Source organism: Canis lupus, chromosome 5, assembly GCF_011100685.1.
Source record: "Canis lupus familiaris isolate Mischka breed German Shepherd chromosome 5, alternate assembly UU_Cfam_GSD_1.0, whole genome shotgun sequence".
Lineage (NCBI taxonomy): Eukaryota > Metazoa > Chordata > Mammalia > Carnivora > Canidae > Canis > Canis lupus.
The window spans coordinates 32,935,851-32,954,734 of record NC_049226.1 but is presented as its reverse complement, the minus strand read 5'-3'; the positions used below and the strand labels follow the sequence as shown (position 1 = coordinate 32,954,734).

The 18,884-nt window shown below is 50.1% G+C and overlaps 1 protein-coding gene and 1 long non-coding RNA gene across 22 annotated transcripts in view; one reads left to right on the top strand and one right to left on the bottom strand.

The window, feature by feature from the left end:
• The window catches only part of CHD3 (chromodomain helicase DNA binding protein 3), a 24,802-nt gene extending 18,981 nt beyond the window's left edge, over positions 1–5,821 (bottom strand). For 17 of the 20 annotated variants that reach the window (XM_038536742.1, XM_038536757.1, XM_038536744.1 and 14 more), the window contains exons 1-3: positions 5,526–5,821; positions 752–864; positions 98–268 (exon numbers count right to left, since the gene is read on the bottom strand). In XM_038536742.1, coding sequence (XP_038392670.1) covers positions 98–268; positions 752–864; positions 5,526–5,796 — 555 coding nt within the window. In that variant the 5' untranslated portion in view covers positions 5,797–5,821. Of the gene's footprint in view, positions 1–97; positions 269–751; positions 865–942; positions 992–1,568; positions 1,720–5,525 lie in introns of those variants that run through there. The other 3 variants (XM_038536756.1, XM_038536760.1, XM_038536759.1) reach the window with 3 other exon arrangements.
• The window catches only part of LOC111095880, a 21,590-nt gene continuing 8,053 nt past the window's right edge, over positions 5,348–18,884 (top strand). For both annotated transcript variants that reach the window (XR_005359469.1, XR_005359470.1), the window contains exons 1-2: positions 5,348–5,429; positions 7,276–7,374. This is a non-coding gene — a long non-coding RNA (uncharacterized LOC111095880). The remainder of the gene's footprint in view (positions 5,430–7,275; positions 7,375–18,884) is intronic.

Here is an 18,884-nt window from a genome sequence, read left to right as displayed (position 1 = left end):
TCCCTTCACTGCCGCTCCACTGAGCACCCCTCCTTGGGGCCCTCACTCCCTCCCTCTTCAGGGATTGATGTGTCCTCCCTACACTAATTCCACTCACCTTTTGTCCCCCATCTCCCTCCCCTTTTTTCCGCCGCTTTGTCTTCTTCTCCTTTTTTTCCCTGTGCTTCCGCCTCCGTTTCCGACCTGGTCCAGTTCCATATTCGCTGCCTCCACTCTCTGACTTCTCCCGGTACTCATCTCGCTCAGAGCCAAATTCCTCCTCACTGTCCTAAGGGACAGAAATAAAAATAACATTTCTTCAGTCCGACCATGTGCCAGGAACCATTCTTAGCCGATAACATGTATTACCCCTTTCAATCTTCACAACAATTCTCTGGAGATAGTAGCTCATCTATTTTTACCTAGTTTTTTTTTTTTTTTTCAGATAAGGAAACTGAGGCACGCGGAACTAAGCAAACTGCCAAGGAGACAAAGGGCTGCTTGTCTCTGAACACATACAGTCTGCCCCCTGGAGCCTGCTTGCTAGGGCGAGTCATGTGCACAGAGGGGCTCTTTCCGGGGTCATGGTGAGTGAGGTTAGGGTCCCAGATCCAGGAGCCACAGGCCAGCCAGAGGGGAGACGATGTCAGGCCTCCCTGATTTCCAGATTCCCCTCCTCCACCCTTGAAATAATAGGACCTGAGAAAACTCCTGGTCCCTGGGAAAGGGTCTGCTGAGCCTTACTGTGGAGACAGGAGTCTTTAACACTTACAAGCTTCTTGCGTTTTCGGGGTTTTCCTGGCTTGTTCTCCTTCTGCTTCTTGGGTCCTCGTTTTCTCTTCTTCACACCCAAAGCTGAAGGCAGCAGTCGAATGTCATCCTTATCTTTGGAGCAGAGAGCACCAGAGAAACTAAGTTTCCAGGTTCCCTGACTCAGCGGCCCCTAGACCTCCCCCTCCTCACCTTTTCTGTTCCCACTCTCTAGGAACTCAGGCATTAACTCCTGCAAACCTCACAGCCCTTCACTGGGTGCAAACACAGAGTGTTTCGAGTACTCTGGGATCCTTGGGTTCTGAATGGGAGGTCAGGGGTCAGAAGGGAAGAGTAGCCAAACCACTCCCCCCTCTCTCCTCCTACTAACAAGGGAGCAGGCTCTAGGCCATGGGCTCTGACTGTGGCAGGTCCTTTCAATCGCCGCCAGGGCTCCTCCTGCCTTCCCCCTCACTTAGCCAGCTGGCATCCTGCCCAGGAACTGGGGAAGCCATGCCCAGCTGCTGGCCTGGCCTGACCCCAGCACTTGGAGTGGGGAGACACAAGCTGGCAGCTCCCTAAGCCAGATGCTGAGAAGGGAGAGCCAAAGGTGGACACCTGGGATCTCACACTAACACCCGGGGCCCTCACATCCTTTCTGCCACGAGGGAGGCCTCTATTTATACTTCCTCAGACGATTGCCAAGCCTCCTGTCACCCCAACACAGCCCTGGAGGAAAAGAAGTCCTTGCCAGTCATTTTCACATCTTGCCCACAGGACCACAGCGGCTGGCTCCTCCATAACACCCTAATACTATGGGGAGCAGTCTCCACAATTACCTAAACGTTCCTCCTCTTCCCAAGTAGCCTGGAACTTTCCCTCAAATCTATTTCCATATCCCTGCTCCTTTTGAGAACTCAGGGGCACGACCCTTTGACCCTTTGTCTTACCCTTCGTGTCCAAATTTAGTCCCATTCATACACAGGCGGTGTGGGAGACCCAAACAAAGCTGGAGACAAAGACACACCCAGCACACACATTGTCAGATGCACAAGCATGCACACACAGTCCTGAGCACAAATCCAGAGGACAGCCTGTACCCTTCAGCAGGACTAGGTGTCTGGCTTTCTCCCCAGATGTCTGTCAGGGGCCTGAGCTTCCCTGATGTGTTCCCAGGCCCCCCTTTCCACACGGGCCCCTGCCAGTCTGGGGAAGACACAGATGCCACACATCTAGGGCCCTGCTTGGCCTCTCCCCTCACCCCCACCATGCCCCAGCGGGCACTAGACTAACCAGCCAGACCTGTCCTGCTCAGGCAGAGGCAGCTGTGCAGGAGGAAAGCCGGGGCGGGCCCAGCCCCTTGCTCTAGGACACGCAATCCTTCGGCCCATAACAGCCAAGGGAAAATTAGCCACAATTAACACGGCTTGCTTCCACTGCCTGCGGTTCCGGGCGTCTCCTTCCTCGGCGCTACCTGCCCTCAGAACTCCAGCATCCTGTGTCCTCTGCAGAGTACAGGAACACCCTCTAGGACGGAGTGCGGAAGGCGGGGGGGAGGGCGCGTGCAGCAGGCCCCAGGGCGTGCAAAGAGCGTGCGGGCTGGAGTAGGAAGTCAGAAAGACGCCATGCTCCCCCACCCCGCACCCTTCCCCCGGCACCCTCCTCGGTCCCCGGCCAGCAGCCAGCTCTCCCCAAACCCCGGGACGTCGCTTAATGTGAACATGGGAACGGGAGGCCACTAGGGCGGCGGCAGGGGCAGGCCCGCTGGCTCCGCGTCAGGGAACAGGCCGGCGCGGCCACCCGCCCCTCTGGGGGTGGGGCACCTAACCCCGGGACCTCGCCGCCGGTCCGCCCCGCTCTCCACTCCCCGCCCCGCAGGAGGCTCCCGAAGTCGGGAGGCCGGCGGCGGCGGCGAAGGGAAAGGCAGGGCAATAAAGCAAATCCAAGTCCCAACCTCGGTCTCAGCAGCCACTCAATGCTGGCCCGGCGCCCAGACTCTCCCACACCCCGGCTCGGATCCCGGGAAGCGGGCGGGGGCGGGGGGGGCGGTGCGCGGCGGGGGCGGGGCCTGGCGCGCCGGGCTGCGGGCGGGGGAGAGGCGGGCGGAGCCGGGCCCAGGCCGCGCCTCCCGCCCGCCCCGCTCTCCCTCTAATCTCACCATCAATCTCTCACACATATATTTATTTTTTCTCAAATTCCCCTCCCTCCCCCACCACGCACCACCATAATAGGTCTGCTGCACATGCGTACTGCAGGCAGGGGGTGGGTTTGTATTTTCAGACCTTTTGCAAAGAAACTACCAGAATTTTCCGCACCACCCACAATCATTCCCCACCCCCACCCCCAAGGAATCACATCTATATATTATGTTATATTATTTCTCGAGACTTGCCAGAAGGGGGAGGGAGAAGAAATGAGTTTTTGGCTTCCTGCTCCCTTCCCCCACCAACATGAGTGCTATTATTTTAAACGTTTTACAACGTAAGGAGCCGAGAAGGGGGGGAGGGATAAAATTGGTCTTGGGTAAGAATGTAAAACAAAATGGTGAGAATCAAAGCAGTCAGGATGAAAAACAATAGACCTCTAATATGTGCGAATTCATATTCTGGAGAAGGATGAGGGAGGGCAGCCCGCACACATTTCCTTCTAGGAGGCTTATTTTGCCCACACCTAGGTAGACAGAAATAACGAGCGGACCAAAAATATTTTTCTCAAAGTTTTGCCTCAGAAAGTCCGGGGGGGGGGTAGTGCATCTGGGTCACTCTGTTGACTTGGGAGGGCCTCAAGACTGGGGGAGGGGGGGTACGATCGCCCTGGAAGAGGGAGGAGGTGGGTTTTCATTTCAGATACAAATTTTTTTAAAAACATTTGACGTTTCTTCTGGGCTGTTGAGAGAGCAGAGGGGAAGTGGGGAGGGAGGACTGACACAAAAGACCCAACCTCGACCTCAGATTCTTTCATGCCCCTCTCTTACATTCCCAAATCTCAGACCAAAAACGCATAAACACCACATTCCAAGTTGGCCCTACAAATAGGTGAGAACTGTCCGCGGGGCAACACAACCTGACATCCTTTCTCTCCCTCTTTTTAGCACATCAGCTGGGTTCCAGGCACCCCCTCCCCACCATCCTTTATTCCTCCTCCCTCCTGAAACCTCGTGGGTTCTCTGGGATAACTTTCTGAAAACTTTTCTCTTTTTCAGACAAGCTTGGGGAGGGGAGGTGTCCCCGTTTCCATCAGACACGTACCCTCCACCACCCTCACCCCAAGAAGGTACCCCATACTCCTCAAAGGCTGTCTCAACCGAACAGGAACAGTTGCCACATAAGCCACACAGATCAATGTGACAGTTTTACAAAGATAGACGTCCTGAAGTTTGATGCATTCGTGCTACAGGGCTCCCAGAGGCCTGGGGGTGTGGATGTCCCCTTTCCAGCCCCAAAGATGCGAGCACCGTAAGGATGCTCCCCTGTCCTCCAGAAGATCGGCAGTCACTGCATTAGGAGGGTGGTCTGAGGGGGGCCGTTGCTGCCGCCCCCCCTCCACTCCAGGCAGCAGGCTGTCCCAGTCCCTTCCAGCCCTGGTGGAACTGCCCAGAGAGCGCCAGAGGACTTGTCATCCCGGGGGAGGGGTGCCGAGTGACGGTCAAGCTGCAGAACAGCTGGGTGGGCAGTGCACGCCCCCCCATTCCCCGGCATGATCAAGGTGCGGGTGGTTTCAGCGAGAGTGACAGTGAATGGCAGCCACGTGAGAGTCACAGCTGGGCAGCTCGGCCACCCCAGACTGACGGGGTCACACGGCGGGGGGGGGGGGGGAGGGGGCTCGCACTTGACACAAAAGAGCCTGGAGCAGGGTGCTGATAAAGGGGGTGGAGTTGGGGGCATCTGGTCACAGACACTCTCCCCGCGCTCCCCAACCTTCAAGGAGTGCTCTCCCGATTAGGACGGGGGGGGGGGAGGGGGCGCCCTGAGGCGGATTAAGCGTGAGTCCAGGAAGTGGTCTGCGTGGAGTGCGGCCACCACCTGCCCCCCATCACCCGCCGCCCGCAGGCGCTCACGCGACCTCTCCCCCACGCGCCACCGCGCGCCCCGGGGAGTCGGCGGGCGCCCAGGTTCCCGAAGGTGGGGGGTCCCAGGGACGCTGGCCCCCACCCCCACCCCCGCCTCCCCCGCCCCTGAGGGGGGGCGGTGAGGCCCGCGGTCCGCTCCACGCGCGGAAACTCCCCGTCACCTCAGTGCAACCCCACTCGGGCGGGAGCCCGAGGGGCGCCCGCGCGGCCGCCCCTCCCCCACGCGCCCCTCCTCCACGCCGCCGTCCGGCCGCCAGGGTCTCCGCGGTCCCTCGCTCGGCCAGGGAGGGGGCCCTGGCTTCGCCGCGGCCGTTTCCTGCCTACCCCCTCCCAGCCGAGGGTAAAAAAAAAAAAAATCTCCTCCTCCTCCTCCCCCGAAAGCCGCGACCGAGTGGCCCGGTCCGCGCGCGCAGCTCGCGCCCAGCGCTCTCCAGCCCGGGCGGCGGCGACGGCGGCGGCGGTGGCGGCGGCTGCGGCGGCGGCGGCGGGGGAGGGGTGCGGCGGGGGAGGGGAAGAGGCCTGGCCCCGCGGCCGCCGCCGCCGCCCGCCGCCCGCCGGCCCGGCCCGCCCGGGGCCCCGGGCCCGACGCTGGCGCCCCGCGCCCCCGGATTCACCTCGGCTCGGCCGCGCGGTGGGTGCCTCGCCCCCGGCCGGCCTCGCGCGCCCGCGGCTCCCGCTCGGGCCGGGGGGTGGGGGGCGGGGGGAGAGCTTCGGGGCGGCCGCTTACCTGGCGGCGGGGGCGGCGGCGGCGGCGGGGGCAGCGGCGGCGGCGGCGGCGGCGGGAAGAGGTGGCAGCCGGGGGGGCTGTGGCGGTCGCGGCCCCGGTCGTGGCCCGGCCCGCGCCCGAGCACTCCCTCGTCGTCGTCCTCCTCGTAGTCCTCGTCGGCCGCCTCCACCTCCTCCTCCTCCTCGTCGCCCTCTTCTTCCTCCTCTTCTTCCTCCTCCGACACCACCATCTCCTCCTCCTCCTCCTCCTCGTCCCTCAGAGGGGAAGCCATCCTGTGGCTCTGGCCCCCCCACCACCCCCCCACCCACCGCCCGCCCGCCTCCCCCACCGCTACCACCACCACCTCCTCCTCCTCCTCCTCCTCCTCCTCCTCCTCCTCCTCCTCGGCGGCGTCCTCCTCCTCCTCCCCACCGCCTCCCCCAGCCCCCCAAACCCCCGGGCCACCCCCCTCCAGAACCCCCCCTCGGGGCCGCCGGCTGAAGAGGGGGGCCGAACCACCCCCAAAAATTGTCTTGGAAAAAATTGAGAGACTTTCCCCCCCTCCCCTTCCTCCCAAGAGAACGAGAAAGGGGGATTAAAAAATATATATATATATAAAAGTTTTCGACTTCTCTCTGCCCCCCTCTCCGTTGCTTTAAATATATTTAAATTCTGAGGGGGGCGCTCAGAAATATTTCTCAGAGCTGAGGCAGTAAGATGGCCGCCTTGAAATTATTTTTAAAACAACCCCCCCCCAAGCACCGCCACCCCCTCCATGAAGAAAGGGAGAGGGGGGAAAAATCCCCTTTTAAAACAAAATGGCTGGCTTAATATTTCAGTTTTCACCCCCCCATTCTCCTCCCTGTTACACCCCCATCTCCTAGCCTCTACCCAGAAACCCACAAATTTCTCCCTTTTTTCATAACTGATTAGTGCACAGATTAATAGAGATATTTTCCTTGTGTACTGTGTGTGTGTGAGTGTGTGTGAGTGTGCGCGTTGGGGGGGCACGAAGGGTTTCTGCATAAAACAAAAATGGCTGCTCTTTCTAACTCCCCCCCCATAAAAATATTTGAGGGGGGGCATTAATCAGTACTCATGCTCAGTCTGACATCAGCATAAATTGTTAAAGGTTAACTAGTTAGATACTAGTCCAACTAGATTTAAATATTTTTCTTTTCTTTACTAGTCTCTTCCTCCCCACCTCCCTTCTCTTAAAGAAAAGCTTTTTTTTTTTTTTTCTGAATACTTCAGAAGGGAGTGGTTTGATGTGAAGGTTTTTTTTTTTCCCCTTCAGGCATTGAAAAGGAAAAGATGAAATATATGTTTATATATAACTCTTGTTTCTACATACCTCGCTGGAGTCAAAACGCATTTAATTGTGTACGTACCGTCCAAGTGAGGCACGGGGCTGGATTTTTCCCCCCTTTCTTTTAAAAAAAAGTGACAGAAATCCTAGTGACTTTTGGGGGGAAGAGATATGAATAGATACGATGATTGAGGTTTTTTTTTTTCTTCAAAGGAGTCCATGTTTGATTCTCCCCTTTGCCCAGGCTTTTCAGTGATTTATAATTGTTGTAAATTTTATCTGCACTCTTTTCTGATTTACTCGCTCCCCCCTTACCCGACCCCGCCTCCCCCGATTGCCTCGACTAGAAAATTCATCTGACTTGGGAAATGAATTTAGGGGGCCAGGAGTACAGATTTTTAGAATAAAGGGGAGTCAAGTCTGAAAAATTGTGAAATTGTCTCCTCTTTTCTCCCATTGCAGTACGTTCCCCTGTCTCCGTGGTCTTCCGACAGTGGTAAAGTGGAAGAAACTGAGGCACGGTGAGATACAAAAGTATCTGGGACTGAGGAGAAGACAGAGGTAGGGGTCCCCCTGGCATTTCCACTGGGCTTGCCTGGGATTTCTCACTGTACCCCGGTGTTTATGTTAGAAGTGGTGCCGGGAATCAGATGGAAGATTGGAGAGGAGTCCAAAAGTGGCTCTCCTGTCCAGAGATTCCATCAGTGAAGTCCTCTAAAACTTGCCTCTGGAGCAGTGCTAGCAAAGGAGGGAAGGCGAAAAGCTCAGATCTACCTTTTTTTTTTTTTTGGTCCTCACCTTTCCTAACTCCACCTTCCTTTCATTCTTTTCATCTCTTTTTGCCTGTCCTTGCCCCAGGGCATCCTTTCTGTCCTGGGTTATTTCTCTCCCCCTGGAGTGTAGCTGCCAACCCCCTGCCCCGGCCTGGCAGCCCCGCAGTCCTCCAGAGCGTCTCAGGCCTGAGGGGTAGGTAGGCAGCAACCAGAAAGCATTAATGACAGGGGATACCATGCCAATGTTTGCTTAGGAGGCTGGAATGTTCTTTATTGACACGCCACCCCCCTACACACATGCACACTGATGCACTTCATTGAGCGTGGATGTCCATCTTTTTCTTAACCTGGCCTTTGGATGTCTCCCGTCTCGGCTCCTGTGTCCTTCCTGTGTGCTCAGTCTACCTCCTGTCCCTCTTCTGTTCCAGTCTGTTCCCTTGCCCGGTCTCTTTGTACGAGGCCATCTGGGTATCCTCCTCTTTCTGTGCGTGGGCTCCTCTGTACGTGTAATTTTATTCCCCCTTCACCCCCCCCCACACACACACGGACTCCCATCCCTTCGATTCTCTGGACTCTCAGGCTCTGTCACCTCCAAGTGACTTTCCACCTCTGTCTTGTTTGTGTTTACTTCTCTCTTTCCGGCCTCTGACTCCATGTGTGTCATCCTCGTGTGTGTGTGTGTGTGTGTGTGTGTGTGTGTGTGTGTGTGTGTCCGGCTCCCTCCTCTCTCTGGCCCTTCTGTGTGTGTGTGTGTGTGTGTGTGTGTGTGTATCTGTCTGTCTGGGAGAAGTGTCCCCACGTGGATATGGGCCAGCCTACACACTGGTGTGCACCGTAGCTGCCCCATCTCCCTGCACCCCCTGCCTGGGTGCCAAGCACCCAGGCCCGCTCACCACGTGTGCCAGGAGCTGCAGGTGTGCCTGCCTGTCCAAACATTTGTCATGTTGTTAAGTGTGCTTTGCATGTGGATCTACTCATTTGCTCCCTTCCCCCTCTGGTCCAGGGCCCCCCTCTGCCCGCCTGGCCTGCCCTCGCCTGGCCTCTTTCCTTTCCGACGACCTCTCCATTTCCCCTTGTTGGGTCGTTGTTCCCGCCTGCCTCCCTACCTGCTTGCTCCTGTTATGATGTTTGCCTGCCTGCCTGTCTGCTCCTCCCTGACTGGCTGGCAGCCTCTTTCTCGGTTGTCTGTCTGCTTCTCTGGCTGTTTGCCCACCACTCTCTCTCCAGCCATCTGTCTCCCCGCCTGCCTGTCTCTGTCACTTTTTTAGCCCCCGTCTCTTGGTTTGTCTACCTTCCAGGGCCTGCCATGCTTCCCCATCTTGGTGGGCCTCCTCTCTTGCCCTTCTGCATGGCCCACCACTCACGTGTGTGCCCGTGGGGTGGGTGGGTTACATTCACCTCCCTGGACGTCCGGCCTCCCGGCCACCTGCCCCACCGTCCAGTCCTTGCATCCTTCCAGTCTGACTTCCTGGCAGCTTTTGGTTCCTTGGCTTCCTCAAAGCTGCACCCCCATCCATACGGGTGGCCTCTCTGCCCCAAGGCTGGCTGCCCCCGTGCCCCTGAGTCTCTGGGCCTTCTGGTTGCACCATCGTCGTGTCTTTTCCCTCTTCCCTTAGACGAGCAGCCCACCCCAGCCTCCCTACTACCTTCTTTGCAGCGCCTGCTCTTTCCCGCCTTTTTGCCGCTGTCTGCCTGGCTGGCTCTGGCTGGTCACGTCTCCACCTGCTCTCTCATCTTTTTCTTCTTCTTTCCTTGTCCCTCGGGGTTCAGATAGGCAGTACATACACAGCACAAGATATGTGAAGTGCTAACGGTGTCCTGTGGGGAGTAAGCCTCCCTCCTGCATCTCTCCCCGGGGTCCCCTGTTCCTCCCCCAGAAGTAGTCACTGCCTGATGCTTCTTGGATGTTCCAGAGGAGAGGCCAGGCATATCTGAGTCCACTTGCTGTTGGCCACACCCCTTCCTACTTTCCTCCCTGTTGTGCTGGACACTTCCTTTTCTGTCACTCTTATCAATATGCTTTCCCACTTCCCTGGGCTTGCCATTTCTTGCTCCTTGTCTTTTTGAGTCGACTCGGTGGCACCTGTCTCTTTGATTGACGGGCTGCTAGTTGTGTGCTTTTGTTGCCAGTACCTGAGGATGCTTGGGAAGGCCAGCTCCCTCCTGGGTCCTCCTCTGAGTAATGAGCTACCTGGAGACAGCACAGCTCTGCTGGTCCTCTCATCGCCAGCGAGCTGCGTATTAACCAACACAGATGTGAAGGCCCAGGGAGAACTGAAAAGGACCACATATAAACGGGCACGGTTACTAAGGTATAGGTAGCCCGTGTGTACAGAGTCCATGCAGGCCCGTGCGGCCTTCCCAGCACATCTGCGTGCACACCCATCCGGGTGCAGTCTCGACAGGCCTAGGATTCTAGATCCCTGGAGTGCGTCTTCCTCCTGGTCTGAACAACTGTTTCCTCCTCTCACTTTTCTCCCCCTCTCCTCCTTCCTGTGGGCTCCTCTGCCCTGCCACCTCGGGGATGGTGACGCTCAGTCCTGGGGGGGAAACAAAGACATGCCCTCTGTCCAGGTCTCTCCAGAAGGACAACAAGGAAACTTTGGCACAGAGCGCACTGCCCTTTGCCCGTATTCCTGAATCGCATGGTGTCAGCCTCTGCCTCTGGGCCTCCAGGCTTCTGGGCCTCTGTCCTCTTTCCCGCCCGCCCTCTCTCACTTCTCTTTTCTTGGTTCTGTCCTTCCCCTCAACTGTCTGTCTGGGGCTGCATTCCAGCGTCCCTCTGATTGGCCACCTTCCCCCTCTTCTGTCTGATTGGCCTACATCCCTCCATCACCCCATCTATCTGCCGGATTCTCCCTGTCTGCCTGTGGTAATGTATGTGATGGCACTTTATCAGTCACCGAGCCCCGTGCGGCATTAGACACTGTTACCACTTTGTCTTCTCTCTCTCCTTGTTCTTTCCCCTCCCGGCTGGCCTGCCTTCTCTCTCTCTCCCGAGGCCTGCTTGTCCTCCCTGGTCTCTCCTTGCACTCTTACCGGCCTCCCTGTGTCTGTCTGTCCTTAGGCCTTTTTTCTGTGCCCACATATCTCCCTGTCTCTAGTTGCTTGTCCCCGTACCTGTCAGTGTCAACGTGGGCACTGCCCCCTGCCTTTTTCTCTCTCTCTCTACTTCAGAAACTAAAACTGAAATACAAAATTAAAATGCCATCCACCTCATGGTTAGAGCAGAATGGTTTTTGGTTTTAATGAGAAGACCATTAAGGTGAGAAAAAGGAACTTAGGCACACAGCCTGTCTAATGCAAACCAGAAATTAGACACCCCCTGCCCCCAAGAAAGAACTAGAAGAAAATTTTGAGGGACTCCTAAGCCACAAGATTACTTCTTTAAAGCAAAAGCAAGAAACTTACTTATCCAAAACAAGAGTTGCTAATCCTTTTTGGTTCATGGAAAGCTACAAGCCCTTCCCCCAGAAAAACAGTATACAGTTGACCCTCGAACAACACAGGTTTGAACTGCGTGGGTCCACTTTATGTGGATTTTTTTTCAATAAATATATTGGAAAATATTTTGGAGATGTGTGATAATTTGAAAAAACTTGCAGATTCACTGCATAGCCTAGAATCATTGACAAAAGTAAGAAAAAGGTTATTTCACGAATGCATAAAATACATGTAGATACCAGTTTTTCATTTGCTACCTAAAATATCACATAAATCTATTTTTTAAAGTTCAGACTTATGCACAAAAATATTAGAGACCACATGCTATGTTTTCATTTTGACATCCAGTATTAGCAATGCACATCCACGATATATAACATCTACCAAGTGTCTATATTCTATCAGACAGTATAGACATAGGTACTGACAGATGATTCATCTTGTAAACAGATGACATAAACTTACAGTATCGAGGACGTCTGGGTGGCTCAGTGGTTGAGGGTCTGCCTTTGGCTCAGGTTGTGATCCCAGGGTCCTGGGATTGAGTCCTGCATCCGGCTCCCCAGAGGGAGCCTGCTTCTCCTTCTGCCTATGTCTCTACCTCTCTCTTTCTGTGTCTCATGAATAAATACAATCTTAAAAAAAAAAAAAACCTTACAATATGGATACGGTACTGTAAACACTTTTTTTTAATTTTATTTTATTTTATTTATTTATGATAGGTACACAGTGAGAGAGAGAGAGAGAGAGGCAGAGACACAAGCAGAGGGAGAAGCAGGCTCCATGCACCAGGAGCCTGACGTGGGATTCGATCCCGGGTCTCCAGGATCGCGCCCTGGGCCAAAGGCAGGCGCTAAACCGCTGCGCCACCCAGGGATCCCTTTTTTAAAGATTTTATTTATTTATTCATAGAGACAGAGAGAGAGAGGCAGAGACACAGGCAGAGGGAGAAGCAGGCACCATACAGAGAGCCTGACGTGGGACTTGATCCGGGGTCTCCAGGATCACGCCCTGGGCTGCAGGCGGCGCTAAACCGCTGCGCCACGGGGGCTGCCCTGTAAACATTTTTTTTTTTTTTTTTAAGATTGTATTTATTTACTCATGAGAGACACAGAGAGAGAGGGGCAGAGGGAGAAGCAGGGTCCATGTGGGGAGCCCAAAATGGGACTTGATCCTGGGACCCCAGGATCACGCCCTGGGCTAAAGTCAGCGCTGAACCGCTGAGCCACCCAGGCTGCCCTATAAACGTGTTTTTGTTATGACTTCCTTAATATCATTTTTTAAAAATATTTTATTTAAGAGAGAGCACAAGTAGGGGCAGGAGGAAGAGCAGAGGGAGAGGGACAAGCAGACTCCATGCTGAGCACAGAGCCTGATGTAGGGCTCAATCCCATGACCCTGAGGTCATGATATGAGCTAAAATAGTCATTTGCTCAACCCACTGAGCCACCCAGGCACCCCGCCCCATAGTAATATTTTATCTTCTCACAGCTTTATTGTAAGAATACAGTATGTAGTACGTATAAAATATGAGTAATCAACTGTTTGTGGTGTCCAAAAGGCTTCTGGTCTATAGTAGGCTATTAGTGGTTACCTTACGAGAAGTCAAAAGCCGGGGCAGCCCGGGTGGCTCGGCAGTTTAGCACCACCTTCAGCCCAGGGTGTGATCCTGGAGACCCAGGATCGAGTGCCACCTCGGGCTTCCTACCGGAAGCCTGCTTCTCCCTCTGCCTGTGTCTCTGCCTCTCTCTCTGTGTCTCTCATGAATAAATAAATAAAATCTTTAGGAAAAAAAAGTCAAAAATTGTGCACGGATTTTCCACCACACAGAGGGTCAGCACCCCTAGCCCTCATGTTGTTCAGGGATCGACTGGTATGTGCAAAATACCATGTATGTTTTCACGGTGTTAGGAACACCCAGAAATCTTTGGGCCCGGGTTAAAACTCTGATGTAGGGAACCGGTGACAACGATTGGTAGAGCACAGACGTGTCATCGTGGCACCAGGCAGGTCAGAAGACTGAAAAATCGCTCTGCGGCCTATGATATATCTACTCAAGGAAATGTTAAAAGAGATTCCTGGTTGTCTTCTGAAATCTATAATTTAATGGTAATCATGCAAGTCATGTAAATACTGAGGGTACTCTAGACTTATTCACGGAATTTTAGAAAGGCATCTAGACCAGTGGTTTCCAAATGGCTAAATAAGCTTGCCACCATCCCTCCCTGGGAAGGTCTGTCCTTTGTTCTAGGATGACTTTTTTTTTTAAGATTTTATTTTATTTGACAGAGAGAGCACAAGCAGGGGGAGGGGCAGAGGCAGAAGAGATAGGTTCCCTGCTAAGCGAGGAGCCTGATGTGGGGCTCGATCTCAGAACCCCGAGATCATAACCTGAGCCAAAGGCAGACGCTTAACCAACTAAGCTACCCAGGTGCCCCAAATGACCTATTTCTTATATAGATTTTTTATATGGAGTAAATACAGAATATACTATGTATGTAAAAAGCATGTCATATATATGCATGCTCGTATATTAATAATATATTTGTTTAAAAATGACCTTTCTGGGCAGCCCCGGTGGTGCAGCGGTTTAGCGCTGCCTGCAGCTCAGGGTGTGATCCTGGAGACCCGGGATCGAGTCCCACGTCAGGCTCCCTGTGTGGAGCCTGCTTCTCCCTCTGCCTGTGTCTCTCCCTCTCTCTCTGTCGCTCATGAATAAATAAATTAATTAAAAAAATAAATAAAAATGACCTTTCTAAAAATAAGATCTGTGTGGAAGGAGGTCCATAATAGATTTTATGAAGGAAGAGAAAGAAAGTGACTTTTTATACTTCCATACATTTGAAAATTTTTCTTTTTTTTTAAATTTTATTTATTTATTTATGATAGTCACACAGAGAGAGAGAGGCAGAGACATAGGCAGAGGGAGAAGCAGGCTCCATGCACCAGGAGCCTGATGTGGGATTCAATCCCGGGTCTCCAGGATCGCGCCCTGGGCCAAAGGCAGGCGCTAAACCGCTGCATCACCCAGGGATCCCTGAAAATTTTTCAACATGCACTTCTTTTATAATTATACAACATTGTAAGGATCATTTCACTAAATAACGGTGATAGGTATATAGGTTTGAGTTTTGTTGTTCTTAATGTACTTAAGACAAAAAGCAACTCCATGTTGGTCAATACTTTTTTGTTGTTGTTATGTTTTGCTGGCTATCAAAGTCCAAAGGTGTGGGATCAGGGTGCCTCAGTGGTTGAGCATCTACCTTTGGCTCAGGTTGTGATCCCCAAGTCCTGGGATTGAGTCCCACATTGGGCTCCCCTCAGGGAGCCTGCTTCTTTCACTAGGTCTCTGCCTCTCTCTCGTGTCTCTCATGAATAAATAAATACAATCTTTAAAGAAAACCCAGAAAACAAAAGTCTGAGATCTATAGCTTTAATCTAACCTCTTCTTGGTTCCACGAACAAAGAAAGAAACTTCAGTTCTTCTTATACTGTATTCATGATTTGCCATATTTGCATACCACCTTGTGCTGTTGTACGCATGCTATTTTTCTTTAAGTCAGTTTGCTTTAAGTTAAACAAATGTCCTTTAAATTTTTGTTTTAAAGTTTATTATTAGGGACACCTGGGTGGCTCAGCAGTTGAGCGTCTGCCTTTGGCTTAGGGCATGATCCCGAGGTCCTGGGATCAAGTTCCATATTGGGCTCCCTGCAGGGAGTCTGCTTCTCTCTCTGCCTGTGTCTCTAACTCTCTCTCTGTGTGTGTGTGTGTCTCTCATGAATAAATAAGTAAATCAACCTTTAAAAGAAATAAATAAAGTTTATTATTATTATTTTTTAGTAATCTCTGCCCTGAATGTGGGCCTCAAACCCACAACCCTGAGATCAAAAATTGCATACTCCACTGACTGAGCCAGCCAGGCACCCCAAACAAATGTCCTTTAAAAAGTAAATTTCAAAAAAATAAAAAAATAAAAAAAATAAATAAATAAAAAGTAAATTTCATGGTATGGAGAAATAATACCTATACATATAAATCCTTGATTTGATAGGGGAATTACTTCCTAATTTGTTTTTTTTTTAAGTTTGTTTATTTATTTATTTATTTATTTAGAGTGCAAGTGGGGGGAGGGGCAGAGGCAGAGGAGAGAGAAAGAGAGTCCCTGCTAAGCGCAGAGCCCGGCTTAGCTTGGGGTTCAGTGTCATAACCCTAAGATCACGACCTGAGCCAAAATCATGAATCAGACACTTAACTGACTGAGCCACCCAGGTGCCCTGTTCCTAATTTATTTTAAAGTACAAGTAACTTTTTTTTTTTTAAAGATTTTATTTATTTATTCATGAGAGACACAGAGAGAGGCAGAGACACGGGCAGAGGGAGAAGCAGGCTTCCTGCAGGGAGCCCAATGTGGGACTCAATCCCAGGACTCCAGGGTCATGTCCTGAGCTGAAGGCAGATGCTCAACCACTGAGCCACCCAGGAAACTGTAAACTACAAGTAATTATTAAAAAATAATAATATACTAGTAATTATTAAAATAAAAATCAAGAAAAATAAAAGGATCTTGCATGCTATCAATGGTGGTAGAGGCCATATTTTAGGAAACCACGTTTCATCTAATTTTGTAGATCCAAAAACAGACCCTTAAGTTGAAAGGATTACCTGAGATCAAGTTGGTTGTTACCAACAGAAGCAGGATTTGAGCCTCTATCTTCCAATTTCTAGTCTGGCATTCTTTGTACTATATACGAGACAAGACAATGCCTAAGTCAATGGGATATCCTCGGGTTTTAAAGGGACTAATGTGAAATTGATGGCCCCAGGCATAACTTATCTGAAACAACTATATTGTAGGACTGGCAATAGTCCATTTAATTGTATCTAGTACACTTTTAAACTTTTTTCTTTTTGAAGTAATGTGTCTGCCCAATGTTGGGCTGGAACTCACAACTCTGACTACCAACTGCACCAGTCAGGTGCCCCTCAAGTACACCTTTAAACTTACTTTAAACTTTTCTTTTTTGTTTGTTTGTTTTGATTTTATTTATTTTATTTATTTATTTATTTGAGAGAGAGAGAGCACAAGCAGGGGGGAGGTGCAGAGGGGGAAGCTGACTCCCCACTGATCAGGGAGCCCGAAGCAGGGCTCCATCGCAGGACCCTGAGCCAAAGACAGATGCCTAACCAGCTGAGCTACCCAGGTGCCCCTAAACATACATGTTTTCTTTTTCTTTTTCTTTTTTTTTTTTTTTTAAAGATTTTATTTATTCATGAGAGACACAGAGAGAGAGACAGAGAGGCAAAGAGGCAGAGACACAGGCAGAGGGAGAAGCAGGCTCTATGCAGGGAGCCTGACATGGGACTTGATCCCCGGTCTCCAGGATCACGCCCTGGGCTGAAGGCGGCGCTAAACTGCTGATCCACCGGGGCTGCCCAATATACATGTTTTCTGACACAGAATTCCACTTCTTATCATCTACCCTGAGAAGCAGTCATCATACTTGTGTGTGCATAAGATGACACGTACAAAGATATTCATTACAGCATTATTTGTAATAGCAAAAAATTAGAAACACCCAAATCTCCAGCAGTAAGGAATAGCTAAATCAACTACCCAGCAATTGAGAAAGTGAATTACATCTATGTGATAAGATTCATTACTGTATTACCAAAAGACAAAAAGCAAGCTGCAGAACAGTAAATATAATCATTTAGTTTATGTTCAAAGAAACTAAAAACAATGCTTTATGTTTCTACAGACATATGTAATTTTTAATTACATATAAATTATACATGTTCTCTATATAAATTATATATGTTACATATAAGTATTTTATATATTTATTAAATGCCTTTAAAAATTCTGGCCATAATACATACCAAATTGATAATCATGCTTACTTTTGGGGAAGAATAGTCAAGGGGGTATTTAGCTCTATTTATAATTCTGAATTTTTACAATGAGAAAATATTAATCATATGTATAAACAAGGGCACTTGGGTGACTCAGTCGGTTGAGCAGCTGATTCTTGGTTTTGGCTCAGGTCTTAACCTCAGGATTGTGAGATCCAGCCCTGCATCAGGCTCCATGCTCAGTCTAGAGTCTGCCTTGCCTCTCTCTCTACTCCTACCCTTTCTCCCCCCACTTGCTCACTCTCTTTCTCAAATAAAAAAATCCTAAAAAAAAGACATTTAAGTAGCCTATGATCACGTTAACAAATGAAGCCAAAAGGGACAACAAGTAGTACAATTTCTCTAAAGAAATCATTCTTCACTAATCTCTAATTCTTTGAGGAGGAAAATACTTCAGCAAAGTATAATCTGTGGCTGTAATGTAAGTTTGTACACAACTTTTGAAAACAACAATGGGGTTCTAGTTTACTTTTGGGGGGGTTCTAGTTTAAATACAAATGAGAGTATGAAAGGAAGAAAGGAAAGGTACAGAAGAGCATATATATAATATGATACTGTTGATGAGAGGAAAAAAATGTGTAAATATCCATAAAATATTTCTAGGAGATTATACAAGAAAATGTAGTGGTTACCACTGAGAAGAAAAACATTTTTTCACTGTGCATCTTTTAAAGCAGCCTGGAAATTTTTTAGTGACCAAAGGATTACCTAGGCGGAGGGAGGAGAGACACTTGAGATTAGATGTAAAACACACCAAAAAATTAACTAGCAATATGTGGTAGTGATTATTGCTATGGGCTGTAAAATCGGAGAAATCAGAGAAGAGAGACCTTGGTGGGGAGAGGGAGAATCACTGAAGACCTCTCATGTATAGTCGTATCTGAAGTAGGTCCCTAAACATCACTAAGATGTATAGCAGAAAGGAGGAAGAAGTCTATTTTGATCAAGAAAGTACTTAGCAAGTAGTGTGTTGACCCATCTAGCTAGGGTGGTAAGGTTGTGATAGAAAGTTCTAGTAGATGTTGGTACCTCTTTAAAAGGTAAGAACTGTTAGTATATCAAGTGAAGAGTAGAGGCCAGAAGTTCAGAGGAACTTTGAAAAATGGAGAGTGGAGAAGAGAACCCAAAGGGAAAACAGAAGTTGCTAAAATGGTAGGTACACCAGATAGTGTTACTGTGGTGGGACAAGGAGACAGCTTCTGGAAGCAGGCAGGCATGATCAGTATTGCCGGATGCCTAGTGGAGGGCCAGAAGAGCGCCAACTGACTGTTCCTCAAAATGTGAAATACAGAGTTATTGTATGACCCAGCGATTTCAATCTTAGGTGTGTACCCAGGAGAATTGAAACGTGTCCACGCAAAAACTTTTACGTGCATCTTCATAGGGGCATTATTCATGATAACCCCACAGCAGAAACAACCCAGATGTCCATCAACCGATGAATGGAGAAGCAAAATATGTCCAGAATATTATCCCGCCAGAAAAGGGAATGAAGTAGCAATAAACACTGCAGCATGTAACATCACACTAAATGCAAGAAACTAGATACAAAAGGCCACATGTCATATGATTCCACTTGTATGATATGTCCAGAATGGATCAATTCATAGAGGTAGAAATCAGAGTAGTGGTTGCCCAGAGTCTGAGGGGAGTAGAGCATAGGGAATGAGTACTAATGGGTAGATTTCTTTTTGCAGTGATGAAAATGCTCTGGAATTAGATAGTGGAGGTAACTGTACAATCTTGTAAACCTTATATTAAAAGCTCCTGACCTGGACACCTTGAAATCATAAATTTTATGGGATATAAATTATATCTCAACTTTCTTTTTTAAGTGCAAACCGTGAAAAGTATTGTTCTTGGCAGCTGATCACCTTTTTTCTAAGACTTTAATTTTTTAAAAATATTTGATTTATTTTTAGCAAGTGTGAGCAATGGGGA